Raw genomic sequence first — 27,254 nt, 5'->3', positions numbered from 1 at the left:
AAATAGGATAAGAAATTGTCATTTTCATTGATTAATTGATTGATAGCCACAGTTACTTTGGGTTTGGACCTAAGTCGTCATGAAGAAGGCTGAGACATTTTTGCCAAAAAATATGGGGTAAAGTCCCTTTCGTAACATCACACCTTATGGGGCGATTCTTCGTATTTTTCACAGTAGCTTTTCGCCTATTTCTAGCCCCTGCGGGGGGCTCTAACCCTGCGGGGCCACTTACCTAACCCTGTGGGGCAATCACCTAACCCAATATAACCTAAAATAACATATAAAAAGCCATTTTAAAAATACGACGAATCGCCCCTTATGGGGCGATGTTACGAAAGGGACTATTCCCAAAATATCATTCTATTGTTGTTGTCAGGTTATACACGGAGAAGACTTTATGCTGCTGCTTTGTAATGTGCTGAGTATCGAGCTGGGTGCCTCCAAGTTGGCCAGCTCCATGACAACAGTCAACACCTCCAGAATCAATAGTGGCTCTGTAGAGGGTACAGGAACAGCTCCAGGTAGAACAGTAAGATATGGTAAATATAAAATGGTTTAGACGATTTTCTCAAAAATCCTTCAAAGATTTTTTTTTGTCTTTTTTCAAAAATTTTTTTATTTTACATCTATTCAAATAAATTAACTGGTTTCTTGTTCGTGTATTCCATTTATAAATTTCTAACTTTGGCTATGGTTTATCTAAAAAAGTTAATCAAGAACCCTACGGACGCCTGTATCAATTAATCATTTATATGTCCTGTTTCAGGTTTGTATACGAAAGGACAGTCATACTTTTTTATTTCAAAAATCTCAGTTTTCATGAAAAATATTCTTTTTTTCTACCTAGGTTCTGTTGTTCTCAATGGTGGATTGTCCCCACCACGTGGCGGTAAAAATGGCGCCAATTCCCCGGCCGAAAGTCACGTGACAGACTTTGTGCTGGTTAATAATGATACATCCAAGATGGCGGCCAAAACAAACAATTCTAGTGCAGAGAGCAGAGACGGGCCGGGGGACGGGGTAGCCGCAACAACACCCATCCAAGTGAAGGGAGCGAGCTCCGGGGGTAATCAGCTGGCCGGGGAGGGTGCAACGGAAATTTCTGAGGGGAGTGATAAGGGGGAGAGGTTGAATACGGGCGGTGGAGGAGATAATGACGCCGCTGGCGGAAGGGGAAAGGACAACACCAAGGATATGCCACAGCAAAGTACCAAAGATGATGACAATAACTCTATTTATGACAAGGACGCTAGGCCTGGTGGACCTGTGCCTGGAGCCCAACCTGGAGGAGCATCCAGAGAAACTACCTGGCAAAAATTAGCAAACAGAATCCGAGCCCTTGAAAGAAATGTGACCTTAAGCACTGGGTTTCTTGAGGAGTTGAGCTTGAAGTACATCAAACAAATTGATGAGTTAAACACTGCTGTAAAGCAAATGAGTGACAACATTCTGGCTTTGGGTAAGAGAGAGGAATCCTGCAGGGCTAGAGGGGCTACACTAGAGAGAAAGGTTGATAGTTTGACACAGCGACTGGACCAATATGAAACCCAGCTGGCAGACACACAGGAAGAGTTGATGTCACGGCATGGCTTGCTGGTCATACTGGAGGTCTGTTTCCTGGGATTAATTCTTTTCTGGTGTACTAGTCCTACAAATAAAATTAAAGACAGGTAAGTAATCAGATCATTGTCAGTCCCAGGGTTGGCAAGAAGGGTCCAGGGCAGTTGGCTTTTTTTCCGGTTTCAACCACCCACAAAAATCAATGGCAAAAGTTCACCTTGAAATAAATACTGTTTTCATATCCAAAAAGGTCCTAAATTACTATTTTAGCTTAAGAAACTTCCTATTTTTTTCTTAAAATGCCTGTAGAATTTACAACAAACTTATTTACAAAACTTTCAACTTTTTTTAAAAAGCAACATTTTTATTTGAAAAAAAATTAATGTACATAAAGAAAACAGTAGAATATTAGTTTTTTTTTCCCACGATTTAACTGGTTAAAACCGGACTTTTCAATTGTCCGTCCGCGGACTTTTCTAGAAAACCCGGATTTTTGGCAACCCTCTCAGTCCTGTTGATGAATTACCTCATCAAGTATACAGATAACCAGCAGACAACATTTGGCAACTTAAACTTTACCACACTTTTTCTTACACAAATTTTCCTTTTTTGAATTTTCTTTCTGAAAACACACATCATCCATAACACTATCTGCATCCCATTTGATAACATTATGATGATTTGTGTTTAGAAAACCTAGCGACCTGCATCGGAGATTATCTTTGGACACTCTCAAATCAGAAAAAGAAAAGGAGAAAGAAAAATTGGTTGAACAACCCACAAGACGCAAGTCCATTGAAGGTGGTTTTTTTCTCCAAATAAAAGTAGCTAAGCACAACAAAAATAATGGATGTCCAAAATGACAAAGTTAGTTATAGAGCAGATGTTCAGTTATTTTTTAAAAAGAATCATAGAGGAAAGTTTTTTTTTAAAAATCACAAAACCTAGGTATATTCAAAAATTTTATAATATTTGTGTCCTTTAAGGCATAATGGACATAAGTAAAATATATATAGGGATCTTCACTAGGTACAAATTTTAGATTTACAACTTAAATAAGTACTGAGAAAATTACATTTTAGTTACGGATGGGCTGACAGACAGACTATCTTACAGACTGATAGACAGTTTGACGGCCATACTGACAGATTGTCGGACTGAACATCAGATAGACTGTATGACTGACAGACAGACGGACAGACAACAAATTCATTTGTAATCTATATTTTTTTAGTTGGCAGTCTTTGTACAGTTGGTAGTATGGTGAATCCTCTTCAAGTTGACAGAGAGGCAAACAAAGTTCTTAGAAAGAGAAATAAGAGAAAAAGGGATAGATATAGTAGATCTAGATGCTCACACTCAGGGACAAGGAAATGATATTCTGACAAACAATTCTAAAGCAAAATTTCCCCACAACCCCTTTCTTCTTTTCCTCCCCTTCTTACCCACCCCTCTTCATTTACAAGAAAATCCTTATACTAAAGTAACAGGATGTCTGTGTATCTGTGTGTCTGTACCGAAGGATCTCGCTAAACGCTGAACCGATCGGGTTCTCATTAACAGGGTAGCTTCTCATAAGTCCCGGGAAGGTTTATAACTATTTTGGGGGAGGGTACCACCACCCTCCCAAGAGAAATGACAAAAAAATCAAAAAATTTTCCAATTTAGAGGAGACTTCAACGTCAAATAAGGTGGTATCGTACATAAAAAATTAACTTTAACAAACAACAACATTTAAAGTGCCACTAGAGGCCTCTAGGGGCGTAGCCGCTAGTAACATATACTTCCACATACTTTCAAAAGGATGCGTGATTTTTTTTGTAGATTTGATTGTTACAATAGCTACCCCTGGGTCACACTGGCCTCATAAAACTTTAAGGATGATCAAACATTTGTACACTTTCTAACCAATAATATGGCCTGATTGTTTTGTCACTGTTTTCCTATTGGCTGGTTCCTAAAGTATGTATATTTGTACAATGTTCACTGTCTAACCAAAAATATGGTTTAAGAAATCATCTCTTTTGGTCAAATGGTTCCTGAGAAAATTAAAGTTAGGTTCATTTTTAGGGTTTTTTTGAGCCCCGGAGGGCTAGGGGTTGATGGCAGGGGGGTGACTTCTAAATCAGAAGTTAGTTTATAAGCATAAAAGCTTAAGTTTGAGAAATCATCTCTTTTGGTCAAATGGTTCCTGAGAAAATTAAGGTTAGGTTCAATTTTAGGGTTTTTTTGAAACCCGGAGGTCTAGGGGTTGGTGGCAGGGGGGTGACTTCTAAATTAGAAGTTAGTTTATAAGCATAAAAGCTTAAGTTTGAGAAATCATCTCTTTTGGTCAAATGGTTCCTGAGAAAATTAAGGTTAGGTTCATTTTTAGGGGGATTTTGAGCCCCGGGGGGCTAGGGGGTGGGGTTATCCAAAAAATGATTAAAAATCCGTGAAGTACTAACCAAAAGTAAACTTTTATCCCAAATAACCTATAGTCTAACTTTAATACCTAGCCCAATAATCACGGAGTAAGCGAAAGTGTCAAAACTCCCCCCCCCCCCCCTTAAATGGCCGAGTTGTTGCTCTGCTGTGTTTCTATTGGCTGATTTAGAGAGTATGTATATTTGTACACTTACTAACCAATAAAATGGCCAGGTTGTTCAACTATTTTTCTATTGGCTGACATAGAGAGTATGTATATTTGTACAATGTACACTGTCTAACCAAAAATATGGCCGAGTTGTTGCTCTACTGTGTTTCTATTGGCTGAATTAGAGCATAATTATCTAGATTTACTATATCTATTGTAAAAGGAGAAGAAAAGAGGTAAATACTAATGACCGAATTAAAGATGTTAACTTATATTCTTCAAGACTTAAGGTAATTTTAACACCCTATCAATCAATCTATCTTATGTATCTATCTATCCATCTATTATCCATTAATTGTATTCATATACCTATCCATCTGTCTATCTATCTATCAGTCGGTCTGTCTCTTTTTCTGTCTGTCTGTCTATTCGCCTATCCTATCTATCTAAATATCTTTCTTTCTATTTATTTCTATTTATCTTTCTATCTATCTCTCTTTCTGTCTGTTCGCCTGTCTGTCTGTCCGTCTATCTATCCTTCTATCTATTTATATATCTATCTGTCTGTCTGTCTATCTATCTATCTTTTTAATTAACTTAACATCCTAATTTCTTACTTCATAAAGATATATTATACTCTTGGTCATTGGTACAATTTTCGTAGGGATAGAAATTTCGTGAGGTCTGATTTTTCGTCATAATCAATTCATATTAGTTACAATGATATGCTCCATACTCAACTCTATCTAGAATGTGCTGGAAGAATCAGATGAGGATGATGTGTACCTGACATTTCATGGCAGAGAGGATATATATGAAGCTTCCCACCAAAGAAAAAGATCAAACAGTTGGTCAGAAAATCTTAATAAGCCCAAAGAGGTAAGAACAATCAGGCTACAATAATTTTAGGGATTTAAAGTGATAAGACAATGGCCGATAAATTTCTCCTTCTATAGTTTACAATAAGTGATTGAAATGTTAGGACACTCAACTTAATGAACCAGCCATTCATAATTTAATTAAGGTCCTCACAATTGTTAAGCCAATGACTGAGAAATTGTTATTATAAAACTTTGGGGACTTGCGTAATGAACAGTCCATTGTCTCACTTAATGAAGTGATTGGTAGACTTTTCGTAGGGATAGAAATTTCGTGAGGACTGATTTTTCGTCAAAATCAATTCATATTAGTTCCAATAATATGCCACCTACTCAATTTTACGAAATATCTTTCATGAAAATAATACAGACAATCTTTGTTATTTCTAGCATTTGGAAGATCGCATCTCCCCAATTATACTAGAAGAAATGGAGGATGCAATGTCATTGCCACTACGTGACCGCTCCACTAGTGACCGCCCACGTGACCGCTTCTCCAGTGATGTACGTCCACTGTACAAGCTCAAATCCCGGTCAGCCCCCGCTGAATCGGTACTACCAAAGGTAAAATAATGTTGATGTTGTCAGTTAAAAATTGTACCCACTGCCACTGTATCTGGCAATTAACATTATCAAAGTAGCAAATTTTACAAATTTTGTCTTTTTAAGCATGACTGACGGACAAAGTTGTACATTGTATACTTTCTGGATCCAAATATCTGCACTACAAAAATAAGCAACCCATCTTAAATAGCAGCTGAGAAAAGCATGTTTCCCTCATAGCATTTCTAACTGTAGGATACACAAAGAGACCATATTTTAATAAGCATTTTTTTCTTCTAGCCAAACTTTTCTCTGATTGGTGGCCAAGAGTCGAGTGATATGCTTCTCATTGGTGGATCTGGATCACGTGACCCACCTCTGATTGGTGGGAACGTGCACAGTTCCGAATTGTTTGCCGAATCTAGTCCTTATTGGGAGAAACATGTCAAAGATGTTTTGAATTCAACCAGATTTCTTGTTAGGTTAGTTTTTATTAATTATTTTTTGTCTTTATCTTCTAGATAAGTATTTTTTTCCAGTATGGCATCCAAACTGATTTATATTCGTTGGATTAGAACCTGTTCCCAGCCATACAGAAAGATTATATCTAGTATTTATATTATATCCAGTTTTCTACTAATATAAAAATGTATAATAATAAGATTATAAGCATTGTTTTTTGCCTTCGGCATCTCGGGGCTAAAAAAAGATTGGTTTTAATCTTATAATTGTACATTTTTCTATCCGCAGAAAGATGTTTATAATATGATGCAAACAATATTATTGGCATTTAAAAAGCTAAAATAAGAAAATTTGCATTGTTTCGATTACCTAAAATCGAAAAGAGCAGAAAAATTGAAGTTTAGATCCAATCACACATCCCTGTTAGGGCATATACAACCCAAGAGGCTTCAAGGGGGGGGGGTGATATTTTTTCTAGGGGTGATTTCTCTTTGGGAGGGTTGAGGTGTCCTCTCTCAAATATTCATAATCCTTTCCTGGACCTATGAGAAGCTACTCTGTAAAGTAGAACCTGATCGGTTCAGTGGTTAGCGAGGTCCTTCACTACAAACAAACAGGCAGACAGACAGACATCGTTCTACTTTGTATTATAGATAAAGGGGGGGGGGGGGGCGAAAGTGACACTTTTTGAAACCAAAACTAAAAGTCAAAGGAACTCAACTAAAAAAAGAGTTACAGGTCTGACATTTTGCATGGCAGTTGCTTTATAGGGGTACAATATGGAAATGTAAAGAAACGGCAGCGCAACCGCCGAAAACCGCCGAGAAAAGGCAACAAAAATTACGGCGGGAAACGGCGGTTTTCGGCGGTTGCGCCGCCGTTTCTTCACAGTTCCATATTGTACCCCTATAAAACAACTGCCATGCAAAATCTCAGACCTGTAACCCTTTTTTTAGTTGAGTTCCTTTGTTGACTCTTAGTTTTGGTTTCAAAAAGTGTCACTTTCGCCCCCCCCCTTTATTAAATAAATTTAGCCGAGTAGCAAGTGAGCAAGAAAGAGGATGGGTTCAAAATAATAATTATCAACAAAAAAATAAAAGGTAAGTCATTTAGATAGATTTATTACAAAAATTGTTGTTCAATTAGACACAAAAGTTTAGTTTTATCTAACATGAAAATTGGCCAATAATATTTCCCAAGGCAAAGTTTTATCATTAGAAAATAAAATCCTTAACCTATTTTTGAAAGGTATATCAAAAATATACTCTGACACCTGTAGAATCATAAACTAAAAAGTTAGTCAAATGGTCTTGATTAATACCCGTAAGAAATTAAAATTTAACATACTAATAACAATCGATGTGGGCTATTATTCTCATTTTTAACTCTGCAGTATGATTCTACAGGTGGGAGCGTATTTTTTAGGTATACACTTTTCAAAAATAGGTTTAAAACAGTTAAATACTAATTATTACATAATATTTACACATTCTAAACATTAATTTTGGCTGGATTATTTATCCACTGTTTTCCTATTGGATCAATTGGAGAGGTTGTATTAGGTTGGGTTGATAAAAATCATGTGCAAGTTTCCGCTTTGGTCTCAGATAAAAAAAATATCCAAAATCGACCCACCTTAGTATGTATATAGATTAAACCTTCCCTATTATTATGTATTATTATGTTGTAGATGTAAAGAGGGAGAGTGGAGACAATCTCAAAGTGGACTTATTCACAGACCAACTGTTCAGGTAAACTTTTACAATGGGTATAGAATATACCTGGATATTATGACAGGGGATAAATTGTCGTCAATTTAGGTTGCTTTAATGGGAGGGGAATGGGACGAAGGGGTTAGGAGGTAGGAATCTTAACAATATTTATATTTAAATTATATATAAACTCTTTGTAATATGTATTTATAAATTAGATATAAACTCTTTGCCATATATATTTATTAATTAGATATATACTCTTTGTAATATGTGTTTATAAATTAGATATATACTCTTTGCCATATTTAGATATCGAATATGTACTCGATGCTTGATTCAAGTGTATTAGAACCAATGGAAGATACTGAACAAGGTAAAATCAGGGATCTCAATATTTTTTTTGGACATGTACAATGATGTTAAACAAAATAACCTTGTTTAGATTAAAATTATTGCTCAAAAATTTTTCATAGTTTTCAACAAATTATATATAAAAAACACAGTTTTTTTCCATGGTATAAAAATTATTTTGTGAACATTAGAATTGCTTAATTTAACCCACTTACCATAAACAGTAATACAATATCTTTTTTTCTTCATTGGCATAGGGAGGGTTGTATTTGATAGTTTATAAAAACAAACAGTTTTGGCAATAGCCAAATGATTAATTTCTGTCGATGGTAAGTGGATTAGATGAATCAATACACCCTTTTTCTACACCAGGGATCTGAAAGGATAAGACAAAGGCCGATAAATTGATGTACATCCCCCAATGCTGATCCACAAAACCACCCCTTCTGTAGATTAAAATTTGTGGTTGAGTGAGCACCCGATTAAATTTTCCAACTAATCAAACTTCACTTAATTCCCCAAAGTTGTTTTTTGGGGACTAGAGTAATAAACAGACCATTGTCCCCTCTCTCGCTGAATTTAATTTCTGTCTAGAAGATGATTGTACAGAAAGTACCAACACAGACAGTGAGATGCCTCCGTTGGCAATTCTGTTTCCAGGTAATGACAGGACAGGTATGAATCCGGAGGATTAGAACCGGTTCTCAGGCCCACTATCCGCAGAATGTCCGCGGAAAGCTGTCTATAATACGAAGTGAACAATAACTATAAAACTTATGGATCTTAAGGGATAAGCAATGGATGATATATTGATGTACACCCCAAGAATTAGAATTTTGGTTGAACAGTTAGGACACTGCTCTTAAGATTAAATGATTGTTGAGTCAACAATTTGGAGATCATGTTTATAAAACTTTGGGTACCATTATAACTTACAGTTCAATTTACCCCTCCCTCCCTAAATGAAGTTCTTCTTGTTGCCATATGGGGTGGTGGGGGTCAGTTAAACATTTTCATGCTCAAATTTTTAGTACCTAGCGAAGGTAATATAGTTCACTTTGCCTTTCCGTTATTTCGTCCATCCGTAACGCAATGTGGGGAAAGTGATTTTCTTGGCTGCTACATGAGATAAACTTTTGGTGGATAAGAAAATTACCTTCTAGATTAGAATTATTGGTTGAAAAGTTTGGAATCAACCAATCAAAATTTATTAAAAGTTTTTGAGCCAAGAAGTAAGAAAACTTTGTTATAAAACTTTGGGTACCAGTATAATTTACTTTATTGAAGGTGAAACTGAAGTTAGAAATGTAAACTGTGGCAAGGAAGGAGTGGGGGAGGGAATCCTAAGCACCCCCGCCAGAAAAATACAGGTAAAAATTAAATTTTCAGTTTCAACACCGCGTCAAAACTAAAGGCGTTAAAAATGGTTCCTACTGCTGCTATGTCAGGTGCGCGACATGTATTGGTTCAAAACAGACGCAACTCAATACCATGCACAGTTAGGACTTCCAGAAAAAGATCAAAGATTTGGTTGTCTGTTGGGTGTTATTTAACCTAATGTTAAACATCATACATCCGTTTGTAAGCTATCTATAATTCACCATTATATTGTCCGCCCGTTAGTTAGTCTGATATGCTATGTGGGAAATGTGAATTTCTCGGCAGCTTTTTAAGATGGACAGCTAAAATTGTTTTGTGAAGATTCCCTATACCAATACCTATAACAAATGCTCTTAAAATCTCCTTGTCTGTATTCCCTTCCATGATTTTTTGTGCTCTGCTACTTAAATATGATGACAATATTGTTTATTTAGAGAAGCAAGTCCACCTCTCCCTCCCGTCACACCATGAACATGATGAAGAAACAGAAAGTTCTATTTAAAAAGTTTAAGCCAGAGAATGCGGACTGGTTGCATCAGTGAAAAAAGAGGGTTAGTCCTAGAACACTACCTTGGGGGAACTCCCAATTGGATAATTGGTCCTAGAACACTACCTTTGGGAACTCCCAATTGGATAATTGTTCCTAGAACACTACCTTTGGGAACTCCCAATTGGATAATTGGTCCTAGAACACTACCTTAGGGATCTCTTAATTGTATAATTGGTCCTAGAACACTACCTTGGGGAACTCCCAATTGGATAATTAGTCCTAGAACATTGCCTTGGGGGACTCCAATTGGATAATTATTAATTAGTCCTAGAACACTACCTTGGAGTACTCCAATTGGATAATTAGTCCTAGAACACTACCTTGAGGGACTCCATTTGGATAATTGATCCTAGTACACAACCTTGGGGGACTCCAATTGGATAATTAATAATTAGTCCTAGAACACTACCTTGGGGTACTTGGTCCTAGAACACTACCTTGGGGTACTTGGTCCTAGATCACTACCTTGTGGGACTTTAATTGGATAATTGGTTCTAGAACACTACCTTGGGGGACTCCAAACGGATAATTGGTCCCAGAACACTATCTTGGGGGACTCCCAAGGGGATTATTGGTCCTAGAACACTACCTTGGGGAACTCTTAATTGGATAATTAGTCCTAGAATACTACCTTGGGGAACTCTTAATTGGATAAATAGTCCTAGGTAACTACCTTTGGGAACTCTTAATTGGATAATTGGTCCTAGAACACTACCTTGGGGGACTCCATTTGGATAATTTGTCCTAGAACACTACCTTGGGGTACTACAATTGGATAATTAGTCCTAGAACACTACCTTGAGGGACTCCAATTGGATAATTGATCCTAGTACACAACCTTGAGGGACTCCAATTGGATAAGAAAAAAAGTGAAAACTATAAAACAATGCAAATTAATAGCAAAACATTTGTTTTTATACCGATAACACGAAAGAAACCTAAAATCCTACCAACTTTTTAGATTAGTTTTTTAAAGCATTTAATCGTTAAACAAGGATGACACCAGCCATTAGTAGCGAAGTATTAGAAACATGAAATAAACAAACGGATTATGTGAGTTAAAGTGCAGATTTTCAGTTGTTATAATAAAGAAGAAGGGAGCATGTAAAGGATTATGACTTAAAGCCTGAGCGACAGACAGAAGGACAAACCATTAAGGAAAAAATTTAATTTCTGCTTTTGGAGCATGACCAACAGACTGACGTAAATTATGGGATGCTTGTTCATTGGTACAGGGTATCATCACCAAAAATTTCAGCTTTCTATCAATCTTATATAGCAGCCAATAAAATCTTATTTAGTTAACTATAGAGTAGCTGCGCTACTAAAAATGAAAGAAAATTAATTTTTTCTAAGAAAATTAAAGTATAGCTTCGAAACTGATTAATATCCACTGAAAAATCATGTATACAATCATATTACAGACAGTTTTCCAACGAATTTCTCTGGCCCCTTGGGTCTAAAAAATCTGGCTATAATCTTATAATTATTTATTTAATGTCCGTGGAAAGTTGTCTATAATACAATGCACTAAATAACTATTATTGTATTTTATAATGAAAATTTGCTGTGATATATTCAGTTTTAAAATGAATTAAGTTCAGTTATGTTTTTTTAGTAGCGAAGCTACTCTATAATTAGGGTCGGTCCGTCCGGAACGTATAGCTTTTTTTTAAAAAAAATAGGCATGTTAGAATTGTCCTATCAATTTCAAACTTTGAATAATGATTCCTATAGTAGTTATGTACAATTTGGAAAGTGTAGCAACTCTATAATCGTTGCCAGAATGTCTGTACGTCCATTTTAAACATGCTGATTTTTAAAAAACTTTTTTAACAACAAATTTTTATTTGATATAATAATTCATTAGATATTGTTTCTTGGAATACTGATTCAAAGGATGACAAAGTACAAAGTTATAATGCGAAGTATCTGTATAATCAAGTATTATTAAGTAAACATTATCCTGTATTTAAGCAGTTTTTCAACAAATTTACTTACAATTTATACATTAACATTCTGATTATTAAGTTCATGTCAGTTAGTCCTATCGTTTTAGTGCTTCGCTTTTATGGATGTTGTCATCCTAATTTTTCTCATAAAAAGATTCATAACCCTAGATGGGACATCATATCAGGGATCTTAAGGGATAAGACAATGGCCAATAAATTGATATACATCCCCAATGATTTTACACAAAACTACCCTTTCTGTATGAATAATAAGTGGTTAAAACGTATGGACTCTCAACTTAATGGACCAACCAATCAAATTTCAACGCAAGTCCCAGAAGTTGTCAAGCCAACGAATAAGCAAACGTTCTTATAAAACTTTGAGAACTAGTGTAATAAACAGCCCAAAGTCCCCTGACATCAGACAGTATAATCCGACAAACTTTAAAATTTTTGAATTTCTTAGGATAAAGAAGGGAGGGAGGGGACATTGGGTTTTTATTACACTAGTCCCCAAAGTTTTATAATAATGTTTTCTTATATGGTTTTAATTTATACGGATTATTTTGTATGATAGGCCATCTAAAAGAGTATACATATATATCTTTTTCTTGTATCGCTTCGAAACCGATTAAAATCCGGTGGATTACAACCAGTTTTCAGCCATACGGAAAGATTATGTTTAGCATCGTATTATATCCAGTTTTCTGCGAATACGAAATGTACAATCTTAAGATTAGTTTTTTTAGCCTCTAGATGCCGATGGCATTTTATATCCGTGGAAAGCTGTTTATAGTACGATGCGAGAAATAACTAATATTGTTATTAAATTATTTTATACTGTTTTTTTCTTAACTTATTATATTATGTATATAAACTTATTTAGTACTTAATAAATAATTTTGAACATCTATGTAAATATTCTTAAAAGAATAGTTATTTCTCGCATCGTATTATAAACAGCTTCCCGCGTATATAGTATGTACAATTATAAGATTAAACCATTTTGTTTAGCCCCGAGGTGCCGAAGGCACGGGTTAAAAAACTGGTTTTAATCTTATGATTGTAAAGTTTTATATTCGTAGAAAGCTGGATATGGATGCTAGACATAGTTTTTTTGTATGGATGAGAACCGGTTACTATCCACCGGATTCGAATAAATACGAGAAAAGCTTTTTCATAATTCGGGCTGATACGTCTATAATCGATAGTTATTATCTTTATTTTAGGCATGTTAAAAATGTCCTATTGATATCAAAGCGTTACCAGATTGTCAGTAGGTCAATTTCAAATTTTAATTTATTGTAATGAGCTAAATATCCTATTAAAAGGACTCTCCACAGAAAAATCAACTTTGGATTTTTGAAAATCTAACCTGAAACTATTATTCTCTGTTCAATTTTAGGCATTTTTTGTTTTTGTGGCATCGCGATCCAAGCCCTTTGAAAATTTTGTCCGCCGCCTATTTGTACTGCCGCTATAATAATATATACTACACTTTCCTCCACTCAATATATGTTTGCCGCTAAAGAACATTTGCTCCATTGCAACCAGCCGCTCTACGATTTATCCTCTTCCTTGACTGGACAATCCTGCCGCCTCCATTTTGTGTTCGCCTCCGCCAAATATAACAATCTTTTGCCGCAGTTGCCGCATTCATCGCCCTTCTCCGCCGCTACTCCGCTATACATTGCGTACGTCGCTATACACAACACCCCCAGCCTCCATTTAATTTCTGAACAAGGGAGAGGGGAGCATGTATTGAACCGCGACATACAGCAATGAATAGCGGAGTAGCGGCGGAGAAGGGCGATGAATGCGGCAACATAGAAGCTAAAAATCACTAAAGCAGCACAAATTGAATGGCGGGAGGATTCACTTAAAGGAGGTCAAAAATTTCAAAGGGCTTCGATCGCGATGCCACAAAAACAAAAAATGCTTAAAATTGAACAGAGAATAATAATTTCAGGTTAGATTTTCAAAAATCCAAAGTTGATTTTTCTGTGGAGAGTCCTTTTAAAATAAGATTTATTTTGAAATAATGATTCCTAGGAAACAAAGGCACAATAAATATCTGTATTCTGCACAGTCGGCTACGACTCTAGGGGCACTTGGTATTGAATTCGATAACCCATTTCTTTTAAAAAGAAGAAAAAGTAAATGTAATTGCGATTTATCTTGGTAGGGTTTGTGGTATCCTCTCCCAAAATAGTTATAAACCTTCCCAGGACCTTTGAAAGTTAGCCTGTAAAGAAGAACCAAATCGGTTCAGCAGTTAACGAGATTCTTCCGTACAAACAGACAAACATCCATTATGACATTATTATAAAGATTAACACAATTTTGCAACAAATTTATGTACCATTTTTGTTTAGACTTACAAATTAATGTTCTGCTCATTAAGTTGTGACACACATAATAAATAGGACCTGTAGGATCATACCTGGAACCTGAAATTGTCTTGAACGCCTATATTTAATATTAGGATGTATTACAATAAGATATTTTGGTAAAATAAAATGCTTTCTTTAAGTCAATAAATAGTTTTACTCCCTGCATGTGTGAACATATAACCTAACAAAATAAAGAGTGTGGGGGGGATTACTTGCTCTACTAGATTGTAAATTACCTTGGTACCCAAAGTTGTAGTTATACTTTATAATATTTGCTTAAAAACAATTATGTATTAACACTATTAATAGGGAAGTTCATGATGTCCATTATAAGCATAATAATAGCGGCTACGCCCCCTAGAAGCCTCTAGGGGCACTTAAAATGTTTTCTTTTTCAATTTCTTTTCATATGCTTACCCAAAAAATCTTATTAAGCCTCTAGATGGGGTTTAATATGTTTTTTTCCCTTCCCAGGACCTTGAATTAAGAATCATATATACCAATAACGGTCATTTTAGTCCTAGCTAAAATTTCCAGCAAATTCTAGAAAAACAAGGATGACAACATCATTAAAAGCTAAGCTCTGAAACAGTAGGATAAACTAACATTAACCCCTAACAGTCGGGACCCTTGCCGAACCTTGATCAGTTGGAGGGGGGGGGGCGCTTTCAAAGCCCCTCCCCTATTATCTCAGTTCCTATTAGAGCTAGAGGGCTAACAATTTTTGTGCAAGTCCCCTGTTTGATAAAGAATTTCCGACCTTAAGTGAGTCAAAGTCAATTTTCGCTCCCATCACCCTTTTATTTAACAACCTTTGTTTTTAGGTCCTTTTTTACTTAAAAATTTTAAACGGCTGAAATTTTCTTATTTTTGATGCTAGAAAAACAATTTTTTTGCAGAAAATGTTTGCCATTATGTAAATTTTATATTTGAAATATCAAAATATAAATTTCAGCGGCTGCAGCTGTACTTTGCAGCTGCCGCAGTCGGCGGGAAAACGGCGGCGGATCTTTACGAAATTTTAATACGTTATGAAGACATGTAAGAAAAGCTTAAGTTTAAAATTTGAAGTATCTAAGTCAAAAATTGCGGCCACAGGAGCCTTTTAAAGATTTCTGAAGACCCGGAGGACCAACCTGGAACCTAAAATTCAACGCCCCCCCTCCCCCGACCGTCATTATGTCAATGTTAGCAAAAAAAGCTTTCTGTTATTGAAGTAGGGACCGACCCTGATTATAGAAAAGATTCAATTTTTTTAATAATCATAAAACCTCGCAGATGAAAAATTTATTCATTATAAAAAAAATCACTGAACCTTGTATTACTAACATTAAGATATAAACCAGCTTATAACAACAACTAGATTAATTCGGAAAAAAATCACGAAACCTTTATGTGTTTTTCAGCTGTCATTGGGGGGTAACACATCGTGAAATTGACGACCTCTCCATTTGCCCCCCAAATATTATTTTAGATTTATTTCTCTTGTTGGTTATATCTTATTCCTGAATATAAACATATTATACAGATACTATTTACCTTCTGAAAGGCTGTCCATATGGGACAAAAAGTCTCTACAGAAATTTCCCCTTCACTAAAAATTGCCTCTCAGCCCTTAGTTAGTTCGAAGCATTTTAAAAACTAATTTTCGAAAAAACAAGGATTCTAAATGCTTCTTATCCGGGGGTTACGTGACCTTAATAATATATTATATAACTCAGAGTGAAAACTCCAGTGATATGTATATTATTAAGGCCGGACGTCTAAGGTACCTATTTGTTGGCCCCTTAGAAAAGGAACCCCCAAAACAACCCCCATCTTTACAGTATATCTAAAAGTAATTATACAAATCTTAAGCTTCAGACAATAAGACATCATAGATATTAATTAAGTGGTAAGACATTTTAAGCCAAAAATAATTTATTTTGTCAAGAATTTTGAAAAAAAAACAAAAAATAAAAATAATGACAAAAAAATATTTATTAAAATTATTAAGCATAAAAATTAAGAATTTCATATCATCCAGTTAGGCCAAGGTCATCATCATTCAATTCATTCATGCTGAAATAAAAGAGATTAAGCAACATAAGCATTTTATTCTACTATAAAATCATTTCATAGCAATAGTAAAACTAGAGTAGAGGGAATTCCTGAGCCCATAAACAGGCAAAAATAAATAAGATGCAAAGTAAAGACAAGGATAATGGAATTAGAATGTTTGTTGTCTGATGGGTGTTACTTCAATATTTCAATTAATCAGGGAGGGAGGGGACATTGGGTTGTTTATTAGACTTGTCCCCAATGTCTTATAATAACATTTTCTTACTCGTTGGATTAACAAGTTTGGGGACTTTTACTGAATTTTGATTGGCCGGTTCAATATTTTTAGTGTTCTTACTTTCAACCACTTATTGTAATCTACAGAAGGGGTAATTTAGTGTACCATCATTTATCATCAATTTATCGACCATTGTCTTATCCCTTAAAATTTCTGTCAATTAATACCTTAAGACCTCTGGAAGAGGCAAAAAAGGCCCATAATTAAAGTGATTTTTGCAACAATTTGAAATATTTTTGCATGATTAAATCTTTATTGTTTTGTCTGATAAAAAATGGGGAAAAAATATATATTCAAAGTTTTGTAAAAATGGAATGTTTGTCTTAGGTCATAAATCATGTTTAAGTACAGAATTTAAGTATCTGTAATTACCTGGTATCTTACACACAGCATATGTGATATCTGAACAAGTCCAGTCAAACCATCTCCAACTCCCATATATCTGAAAGTTTAAGCCAATATATAATCATGTTCTTGCATTATTGGAACATTATGAGCAAATTTTATAGACTCATAATCAATAAAGATAGTATATAGTGAAATAATAAACAAATTTAGTTATTGTATTTAAAAAGCCAAGAATTGTAAATCAAAGTATAGGGAAGGATATCTGTTGCTCTCCCAAACAATGTATGTCTAGCACTAAACACCCCCCCCCCCCCCCCCTCGGCAACCTAATTTTAAATCAACTCTACGGTGCATTACTCAATATAACCTTACCTAACCTAACTTAAAGTAACAAACAAACAAAAGAAAAACAGACTCAAAAAGTCACATAGAGGGGAAACATTTCCATTTTAACATTAGTTTTTGTTAAAGTGTCTAGATAATTATAAAATTAGTTTACCACCATACAGTTCCAACTAGTGCCTCCAGCAGGTTGACGAGGATACCAGTCAGAGAATGTTACTAAATAATAAAAATTAAACATTGATGTGATACAAATACTCTACAGGATTAAATCTAAAATATCATTTGTATGTAATATAAGTAAAAAATAAGCTGAAGGATAGTTACTTAAACAAAAACTTAATTTTCTCTATACTATAGATTAAAGTAACAGAATGCCTTCCAATAAGTTTATATGACCGCTTACATCTTTCAGGAAGAATTCCATTGGTCCTGGAAGGTTTTAGGCTAACTGATATGGATATATTAAATATATATCCTTCTCTTTCTTATTCCAAATTACAGAATATATTTAGATAATACCTGGAGATCCATCTGTCCACACCCAAGTGCCTTCCCGAGCAGCATCACTTCCACCAAGCCACGCATAACCACCGGGTCCACTAAGTCCACTTCCTTGTAAAAGACCTAAATAATAATGTAGATAGACATGATATTTATTCTATTTGGAGTTTCAATATTATTACCAAAGATATTAAAAAGTCCGATTTATAACTATTTTGGAGAGGGTACGATTACCCACCCAAGAGAAATCGCCAATAGAAAAAACAATTCTTCCCCAATTTTTTTTTACTTTTTCTGTTTAAATCTAAAATTTAAAAATTCAACTCCCCCTCCTCAAGTGCCCTTAGAGGCCTCTAGAGGGCATAGTCGATAGTAAATTACAAATACCCTATTAAGTTAACTTTTGGGGTTTTAATTTTTCATACAATTATTCTTTAGATGTTAAAATTTATATTCTGCTTTTTAAGTTTTGACAAACTTGTTAATGTTTGTTTGTTGTACTATGATTTTATAGTTTTGCTTTTATGGATGTTGTTATACTTGTTTGATACAATATCATGTTATGTAATCTAATTTCATACAAGCTACTATATTTTTCACAATTTGTTGTTCGGCATATTCTACAAATTTTCTCTTTAAATAAGTTTATATTTTAGCATATTTAAATATTATATTGTCTTGTTTTCATTGCTTTTTTATCATTGCACCAATTTTACTGCTTTGCTAAACTGGTCAGAAAGAGTTTTTAAATAAAAAAGTCAAATTTTCATATCTTTGTAAAATTGATGCTAAAAAATCATTTTCCTTCAAACTAAAGTATTGCGTAATAACTTTATGATAGTTACTCTTATGATTTTCTCTATAAAAAAAATTATGGAAAATTTATATCTTAGGATGTATTGATCAATGAATATTCATATAAATCTAATAATTACAATATTAACCAACGAGCGGCTACGCCCCTAGAGGCCTCTGGGGGCACTTGAGGAGGGGGGAGTTGAATCCCCAAACCTTTTTTTTTAATTTAGAATTTTTTTCTTAAATGTACAAAAAATTTGGTGGGGGGCAGGTTCCCCCCCCCCACCCCATGTTTTATTTAATTTTTTAAACAAATTTAATTAAAGTCTTTTTTTTGGGGGTGGGTAATTTTTTACTAAAGGCGATTTCTCTTGGGAGGGAGGTGGTACTCTCCCCCAAAATAGTTATAAACCTTCCTGGGGCATGTAAGAAGCTACCCTGTTAAGGAGAACCCGATTGGTTCAGCAGTTAGTGAGATTCTTTGTTACAGACAAACAAACAAACATCCTTTTACTTTATTATAAGGATTTTAAAGTAATGTCAATCTAAATGTGTAAGATAGATTAAAAACTACCACTTTTAAAAATACTTTATCAAAAGTTTATAGCCTAAAATTATTTTATCTCAATATTTGAATGTCAGGCTGGCTCTAATTGCCAAAATAGTAAACAAAATAATGAAAAATTATAGACTTATATATTTTACACATAGAAATGAGTCTAACATAGTCAGAGGGTAAAAAAGCCTTACCCAACTCCTTAATCTAGGCCTAAAAAATAAAAATATGAATAATAAAAATTTCACTAACCTTTTACTATTTGCCATTCTTCGCTTGTCTTGATGCTTGCCAGGTCTCCTCCAGCTCTCTGACATTCTGCTCTACTATCATCCCAGCTTCTTCTTGTATCTGTTATTTTGTAACACGTTCCTATACAAAGATTAATTGGTTGTATGAATTAATTTGTTCATATTTCATTGGGTACATTCTATAGATATTTCTATTAGAAAATAGTTGAAGAAAATTTCAATAATACATTTATAATTCATAATCAGAAAGCAAATATTATTTTAAATTGAAGGGTTTAGAAGCTAATATGGATCTTGTAGCGTCTATGGAGAAGTTTTAGCTAAAATCAATCATCATATTCTTTTAACTTTTTGTAATCATGTATATTTTTTATGAAAAATTGCTATGTTAAACTTTTAGCACCCATATTTCTTAGGAAATATAGGTGATAAATGATGCTTCATATAAATTTTCTCCATAAATGGGGAAAAATTCAAAATCGACGTTATAGAAACTGTATAATATATTTGAGCAATTTCAATTCAGTTTCCTATATCAGTTATAGGATAGGTTTTTAATATTTTTACTTTGCTTAAATATTCTATATCCATTGGTAAAACAGAATAAAAACATTTGATTTATTAATTTTATAGAAGCAAAGCTACTCAACACTGCGAACCAAAAATAGGCAAATATGAATTTTCAGAATAGTAGCTTTATTATTCATTTAGGATGATTTTACTATCAATATAAATTGTAGATATATCTTTTGGTTAAATGTTTTTACTGTTAATTTTTTTATTAACCCTTACAGATCAGGCCCCAATTCGCACCTCAATAGACCTGGGGGGGGGGGGGTGGCCTGGGGGTCTTATTTGACCCCCCCTCTATCTCGGCTCCTGTTACAGTTAGAGACATAAAATTTTTTTCTGGTGGTTCATGTGGCATATTTAGAGAAAATTACTTTTTTTAGTCATAGCGGTCAGACCGCTCCTTAGCCGCTTTTTAGCGGCCAGCCGGTATATATTAAAACAGCTGTAAAGTTGCCAATTTTAAAGCTAGGATCACCAAATTTTAGGTGGAACTTTTATTTTTTAAAACAAAAAAATTACTTTTTCTGACCATCGCCGAAAAACGGCAAATAACAGAAACCGCCATTTTCGGCAGTTACGGCAGTAAAATGGCGGTTGGCGGCGCCAGTTAATAATTTAATCTGTTTCTGATAACAATAAAATACTACATAAAAAATTTGGTTAGTCTATAGCTGTTTTGAAATTCGACGGCTGGCAGCTTACAAACGGCAAAATTACAGGTAGGAAATATAAATTCGGTCAAAGAGTGGTCAAACGGTCATGACCTTACTACTCAAGGAAGTTTATTATTGCTCAAGGATGTACCACAAAAATTTTTAGGTCTTAAGCTGTAATAGAAGCCACAATATACATGATATAAGTCCACATTAATAACAGGACATAAAATCGGTCAGGAAGCGGTCAAACGGTCAAAGGGTCATAACCCCACTATTGTTAGATGTTCAATGATATCACAGTATTAATTAACCAAAAAAAATTTTAGGTCTCTATCTTATACACAAAAGTCATAATGAAGAAATTAAGATTTATTTAGAATTTTTTCAATATGACCTCCCCCCCCCCCCAAACGTAGGCGTTAATTGCACCAATGAAGCACAAGATCTCAAAAACAGCATTGTGGGGTTAATACTGGTAAACCTAATAGATATGCAAATCCAAAGAAAATCAACGGGAAAAGGTTTATTTTGTACTTTTCTCCTCTTTTAAAGATTGATTCTGATGAAATAACATTTTTTTAACGGATTTATGCATTAATTATTATGAAATATAGTATATGGCAAAAATAATAATTTTTCTAAATAAGAAATATTTGAAAAAAAAGAAATTAGAGGACAGCTGCTGACCCCCAGTCTTATGGATGAAGCTAAATACATGTTATCTCGTTCCTAGCCTGAGAAAAGTTCAAAAAACCTATAAAAATTGGCCAATTTTCAAAAATGGCGTTTTTTAGGGGTTTTTTGAACTTTTCTCAGTCTAGGAACGAGATATTTTCAAAATTTCAAAAATTCCTGATTCTACTCCTCAAGACCTATTCAGGGAGCACCATGAAGCCATAGTTCTGATGCAATGATTTTTTGACCCCCATAAGGGGGGCGTCAAAATTTCAAAGTGAAATTACTGGGCATAATACTTGTCCAAAATGGTTAAAATTTTTACACAAGTGTTTTTTCACCAAAAGGCATAATAATTGCAACGGCACTACTTGAATTTCAAAAAAAGCCGGGAAAAAAAAATCCCCTAGTGGTGAGGTGATGGTGAAATCATGAATTTCTACTTTACACTATATTTCATTATAATTAATGCATAAATCCCTTTAAAAAAAATTTTAATTTATCAGAATCAATCTTTAAAAGAAGAGAAAAGTGCCCAAAAACCTTTTTTTATTGCTTTGTTTTGGATTTGCATACTATTTTTGTTCACCAGTATTTACCCCAAATACTGTTTAAGAGATCTTGTGCTTTATTGGTGCTGATTAATAAAAAAATAACAGTGGAATTTTGTAACCAAAGGAGGCATCTACATTTCATATCTATAATATAAAGTAGCTTGATGTCTTTGCATCTGTGCGTCTGTCTGTCCGCCCCTTAAGATCTCAGTAACCACTGAACCGATCGGATTCTACTCTTCAGGGAAATATCTACTGGTCCTGTGGTGGTTTTAGGCTATTTTCTTGGGGGTGTGGGACACCCCCAACCCCCCAAAAAATTTAAAAAAAACCTCCCCCCCAAAAAATTTTATTTTTACATTTTTGGTAAAATCTCGGTAACTGCTGATCAAATTGTGCTCTACCCTTCTGGGAATGTACCTACTGGTCCTCTGGTGGTTTTAAGCTATTTTCTTGGGGGGTGGGACACCCTAACCCCCCCAAAAATAAACAAATCCCCACTTCCAAAATTTTTAATTTTTTTTAATTTTTGTAAACAAAAACCAGTAATTGCGGTGGGGGAACCCCACTGCAATATGGGGTGAAGCCCCCAAGAATCCCCCCCCCAAAAAAAAAAATTTAAATATTTTTTTTTTAATTTTAATTTTTGTGTATGCAAACAACCTAGGTTTAATTTTTACGAATTGAAATTTTTGTGTATGCGGCAAACAACCTGGTTTTTTTTTGTACAAATTAAAATTTTTGTGCATAAAGAGCACAACCTGGGTTTAATTTTACCACAGAGTAATTAAACAAAGAATAATTTTTTTAAATATTTCTATTAAGGAGGGTTGACTTCCCATAACTATATAGGGCGAAGCCCCTAGAGGCTAGGGGCGAATCCGCTAGTTTATTATAAAATCATCCTAAATGAATAATAAAGCTGCTATTTTGAAAATTCAGATTTGCATATTATGTTTGTTCTGGGTTTATGTTATAATCAGCTATTTACCAAAATATCTATTTCTCCGCTAGTACCAAAAAACTCCACAGGGCAGCATTTTTTATTTTTATATTCTTTTTGCAATTTCTCTTGGTAGGGTGGTGGTACCCTCCCCCAAAATAGATATAAACCTTCCAATAACCTATGAGAAGCTACTCTGTAAAGGAAAACCAAATTGGCTCAGGGGTTAGCGAGATTTTTGGTACAAACAGACAAACAAACAAAAATCTTTAACTACTTATCAATATACTTCTATACATATACCTCTGCTTCATGTTGTCTAGTCATCTATCTATTTATTTATCCAATTTTTTATTTATCTTTCATTTTATCTTACCAAATATCTATCTATCCACCTTTACAGCTCTGTCTAGTTGTCTGTCTCTTTTTCTGTCTCCCTATATCTGAATATATACAGGGTGGGGCAAATAAGACCAGTCAAATTCTAACTTCTGAACAAATGAACATAAAATCATCAATTTTAAAGATTTTATCGTATTTAAAAACTGGCAAGCAAAATAAGTATATGAATATTAGATTATTCAATAAAATCGCCGCCAGCCTTAATTACCGCCTCTACCCGCCTCCTCAACCGCCAGCAGGTCCAGGTCAAAATGTACCTGTCCAAGCTGGCGTAGTTCTCCTTGATAGTGGCAATGAGGGAGGTATTTGTGGTATGGGCACGTCTATTGGTGCATGCTTCAAAGTAGCCCCAGGCCCAATAATCCATTGAAATAAGATCGGGCTGCTGGGAGGCCACATTTCCTTAGGAACGTGAGTAACCACAGGATCCAAATTCACCCAACTTTTAAGCTGCCCCTATACATGGATGATCTTATTTGGACCATAGTTGAGCTAGAACGACGTTCTTTACCTTTTTAGAAATGGCATGAAGTTTCAGCTAGGGTTGTTAGCGCAACCTATAGCCTAAAATGAGTTTCAAAGTTCAATATGGATCCCTGAAGTCAAGAACTGAGAAATTTTCACCAATTTTCACGGTTTTTGACGTTTTTGACATCTCAAAATCTGCCCCATTTCACTTTGCTGGAGTACTACAGCCAAGCCATTTCAGATAGTGTCTTACTTATGTATCTAACAGTATCCCCAGCAAGTTGCATAACTCTACCTCACCTACATATGGGCTGAGGTCAGATTTAGTGGGCCCTAGTCGAGAATCCAGATTTAACCCGCACTTTTGGAATCTGCCTTGTTGAACATATGCGCGGCCAGCTCGTTGTACTCGCCCATCTTTGTCCAAAGATTTTTTTGTGCAAAAGGGTCATTACCTAAGCTTTTTATAGTGTGGTCAAACGTCCTGATTGGTCAAGTAGTTTTGGCGCTATGGCCGTTTAAAGTTTGTCCGGTCTTATTTGCCCCACCCTGTATGTATATATCTAACCTTCAATAATTTATCTATCTGACTAGATAAAAATAATGGTTGATATTCACCTTCTTTTAATACAATACAATCTTTTGTTGGTCTGGAAAACCAGATCTTGGAAATCTCATCCCTAAACATAATATTGTTGTTAATGATTTTTGACACTCATTCACCAATTTTTCTTAAGCTTTTAGAATAAACATTGATAAACAATACTGTTAACCCTATTTGCTATATGGAATATTGAAAGGTACCAAACCTAACCTTAGAAAAATAGACAAAAAAAAGTGTTTTGCAGCTTTACCTTTTCATCATATAAACTGGTCCCCATTCAAGACTCGTGGGTTTCAGTTCTATGTTACAATCCTAGAAAAAAAACATGTTTTTCATTTATTTCTATGAAATTATAATAAGCACAAAAAAATCTTAGAAAATATTAAACTTGTCTTTACTGATTCAAAATTGTCTAATTTAGTGAGAAAGAGGAAAAAATGGTGGGATATAGTGGTTTAGGATATCAATTAACAAGTTGATAATTGTATCAAAATTTTCATTATAAATGAATCAGATTTAGTGCCTTGGTATAAAGTTTATTACCTGCCAAATAAAATAGCCATTCCAACTATATTCCACATCAACATATGTTGACTCATTGTTGAATATGTGATCAAAATTGAGGCTTATATCTGTACAGATCCAATTTGGCAATAAGTGATTTTTAAATTTATCAGTTGGCCTGTTCTCTATGTCATTGCATGCTTTAAATGGATCTCTTCGTAATAGAATATTTTCAAAATGTTCAATTTCTGGGCATTCTCGTCCTTTTTCTTGACAAAGCAGATTTTTGATGGATTTTTTAATGTTTCCCTTACAGCCAAGGTAAAAACCTTTCCTTTCCTTGTTATGGAAAACATTGTATTCAACACCGTCAATGTAAGGGAAGCTGGAACATTTCTTCTTATAGATAGAGGAGGTATCATCTAGCAGTAACTTGCTAATATCACCAGCATGCAATTCAATAACATCACCAGACATGTCTTTCAGTTTTGGACCATCAAAAAAATCTACAAGAATGATTGGAAATTCTGTTACACTATGAAAAATATGATAATTCCAAGGTCTCTGGTTATCCTTGTATTTTTGATTGGAAACAAACAATATTCCAGCTGCTCCTTTGAAGTTTTCTTCAATATCATTCTTACTTGATACACTTGGTATATTTTTACTGATACAATCTTGATCCAGGATTAATATCTTTCCATTGAAATCTCCAATATCATTGAAAACAGAACATTTTGTTGAGCTTTGCTGTATTGGTAACTTTGATAATTCTTTATTGATCATTTTACCTTTTATCATTTCTAGATTGATCGAGTTTTCACTCTTGCTCACAATGTATACATTAGGATAAGCTGTGTACATTGATAGAAAACATACCGATAAAGGTAAAGCAAAAAGAAAGAGACAGCAAACAACCTTGAAAAGTAGACTTTGCTGACTTCTTTTCACCAAGGAAACTACAACCTCAGAGTGAAAAGAAAAAAAAAATTTCATATACTGACTTCTCTGAATTCTTTTCAACAAGGAAACTACAACTTCAGATCCAAAAGAGATCAGAAATTTTATATGCTGACTTCTCTGACTGTTGATTTTCTGAACAACAAATAAACCAAATCTTTTGCAATTGTCTGCCTCAATCACAAAGCTCAGAGATATAATTGACTGCACCACTATGAGTCCACAATACAAGTCAAAATCCCAGAATGAGAGAATGTTTGGTGTGTATTTCCTTTCTGTAAATCTGATTAGAATAAAAATTAGACTTGTAAAAAGCAGAATAAATATTGTTGAGGTAATTGTTTGCCATCTTAGAATTTTCTTTTGGTGCTTTGCTAGTTGTTTCTGAACTTCATTGTATTCCTCTGGTGTCAAAATGTCTAAGAAGTCAGATGAAGGCCCTGTTATATAGCAAAATGGGGTGAACATCCCAAGAAAACTGTTTAGCCCAACTGGAGTGTTTCCCAGTTCTTGGTGGGCTTTTGCTAATCTATTTTTTGAATGATTGTTAACATATGTATTGTGTTTTTCTCTTATATGACCCTTCAGAGCTTCTGGTCTAATTAAGCAGCCTATAACAACATTACAGATAAAAATAATAAAAAATGGAAAAAATGCATAGTAGTGTAGAAATACACAAAAGAATGAGTATGCTGCTACTCTGTACAGAATTGAATGTAGATACATTGGTAGATATTCAGAAACATTGAATTTGTTTAATTTGACTGTGCTGGTCACAATACTCAGAAAGGAGAACAAAATTGATATTATTGGAATATCAGGCTGGAGAACTTCATTTCCAAACCTAAAAAAATATATCAATTTTGGTTGGGAAGATTAATATTTTATCACTAAATCATTGGGATTATCAACTATTTTGACTCGTAAATCATTTATTTTTTAATTGTCTGATAACATTAAAATTACATACCATTTTTGATAAAAATAAGGATTATAATTATAAGTTAAAGATAATTTAGTAAAACAACATTTGATAGATATAGAGCAAAGTGAGTTATTGAGAATTGATCAGTAGAATCTTGAAAGCTTAATTCAACATTTTATCTTAAAGGGACTGTGAACGAGAAAATTTCTCATCAGATTATCAAACCTTAACATTATCTCATTCATATAATCTCAAATATAGGGCAAAACTGTCTCTTGTTTCCTTAAAAAACGGCTTTTCCGCCAATTTTTACTATGTCCAAGATTGGGGGAAAAATTTCTGGACTATATAAATGTGCAGTTAATTGTCTTTTTTTCCTTCTATAGCTAAAACTAAACTTTTTGACATAGTTCTCTATTTTTCCTAACGGTTAGGCTGACTTTTAACATAATCCTTGCTTTAAACCAATGTATAGTTACTTAAAAATTGATAAA

At 34.3% G+C, this 27,254-nt stretch overlaps 2 protein-coding genes across 2 annotated transcripts in view; one reads left to right on the top strand and one right to left on the bottom strand.

Annotated features, from left to right (window-relative positions):
- Positions 1–11,107, top strand: part of LOC145306958 (uncharacterized) — a 37,185-nt gene extending 26,078 nt beyond the window's left edge. Inside the window, exons 20-33 of the mRNA XM_080149299.1 lie at positions 377–521; positions 848–1,670; positions 2,252–2,361; positions 2,795–2,889; positions 4,360–4,425; positions 4,886–5,014; positions 5,404–5,577; positions 5,857–6,038; positions 7,053–7,118; positions 7,709–7,769; positions 8,043–8,106; positions 8,679–8,744; positions 9,372–9,454; positions 9,899–11,107. Of these exons, the coding sequence (XP_080005425.1) occupies positions 377–521; positions 848–1,670; positions 2,252–2,361; positions 2,795–2,889; positions 4,360–4,425; positions 4,886–5,014; positions 5,404–5,577; positions 5,857–6,038; positions 7,053–7,118; positions 7,709–7,769; positions 8,043–8,106; positions 8,679–8,744; positions 9,372–9,454; positions 9,899–10,006 (2,172 nt within the window). The 3' untranslated portion in view covers positions 10,007–11,107. The remainder of the gene's footprint in view (positions 1–376; positions 522–847; positions 1,671–2,251; positions 2,362–2,794; positions 2,890–4,359; positions 4,426–4,885; positions 5,015–5,403; positions 5,578–5,856; positions 6,039–7,052; positions 7,119–7,708; positions 7,770–8,042; positions 8,107–8,678; positions 8,745–9,371; positions 9,455–9,898) is intronic.
- Positions 11,108–17,535: 6,428 nt separating this feature from the next.
- Positions 17,536–27,254, bottom strand: part of LOC145307345 (uncharacterized) — a 30,458-nt gene continuing 20,739 nt past the window's right edge. The window contains exons 10-15 of the mRNA XM_080149725.1: positions 24,915–26,679; positions 24,622–24,683; positions 24,386–24,447; positions 19,498–19,617; positions 17,910–18,014; positions 17,536–17,606 (exon numbers count right to left, since the gene is read on the bottom strand). Of these exons, the coding sequence (XP_080005851.1) occupies positions 17,536–17,606; positions 17,910–18,014; positions 19,498–19,617; positions 24,386–24,447; positions 24,622–24,683; positions 24,915–26,679 (2,185 nt within the window). The remainder of the gene's footprint in view (positions 17,607–17,909; positions 18,015–19,497; positions 19,618–24,385; positions 24,448–24,621; positions 24,684–24,914; positions 26,680–27,254) is intronic.

This window comes from Acartia tonsa, chromosome 15, assembly GCF_053477335.1.
Source record: "Acartia tonsa isolate MP-2025a chromosome 15, ASM5347733v1, whole genome shotgun sequence".
Taxonomy (NCBI): domain Eukaryota; kingdom Metazoa; phylum Arthropoda; class Copepoda; order Calanoida; family Acartiidae; genus Acartia; species Acartia tonsa.
The sequence above is the reverse complement of the archived record's forward strand: the minus strand, read 5'-3'. Positions and strand labels throughout refer to the sequence as shown.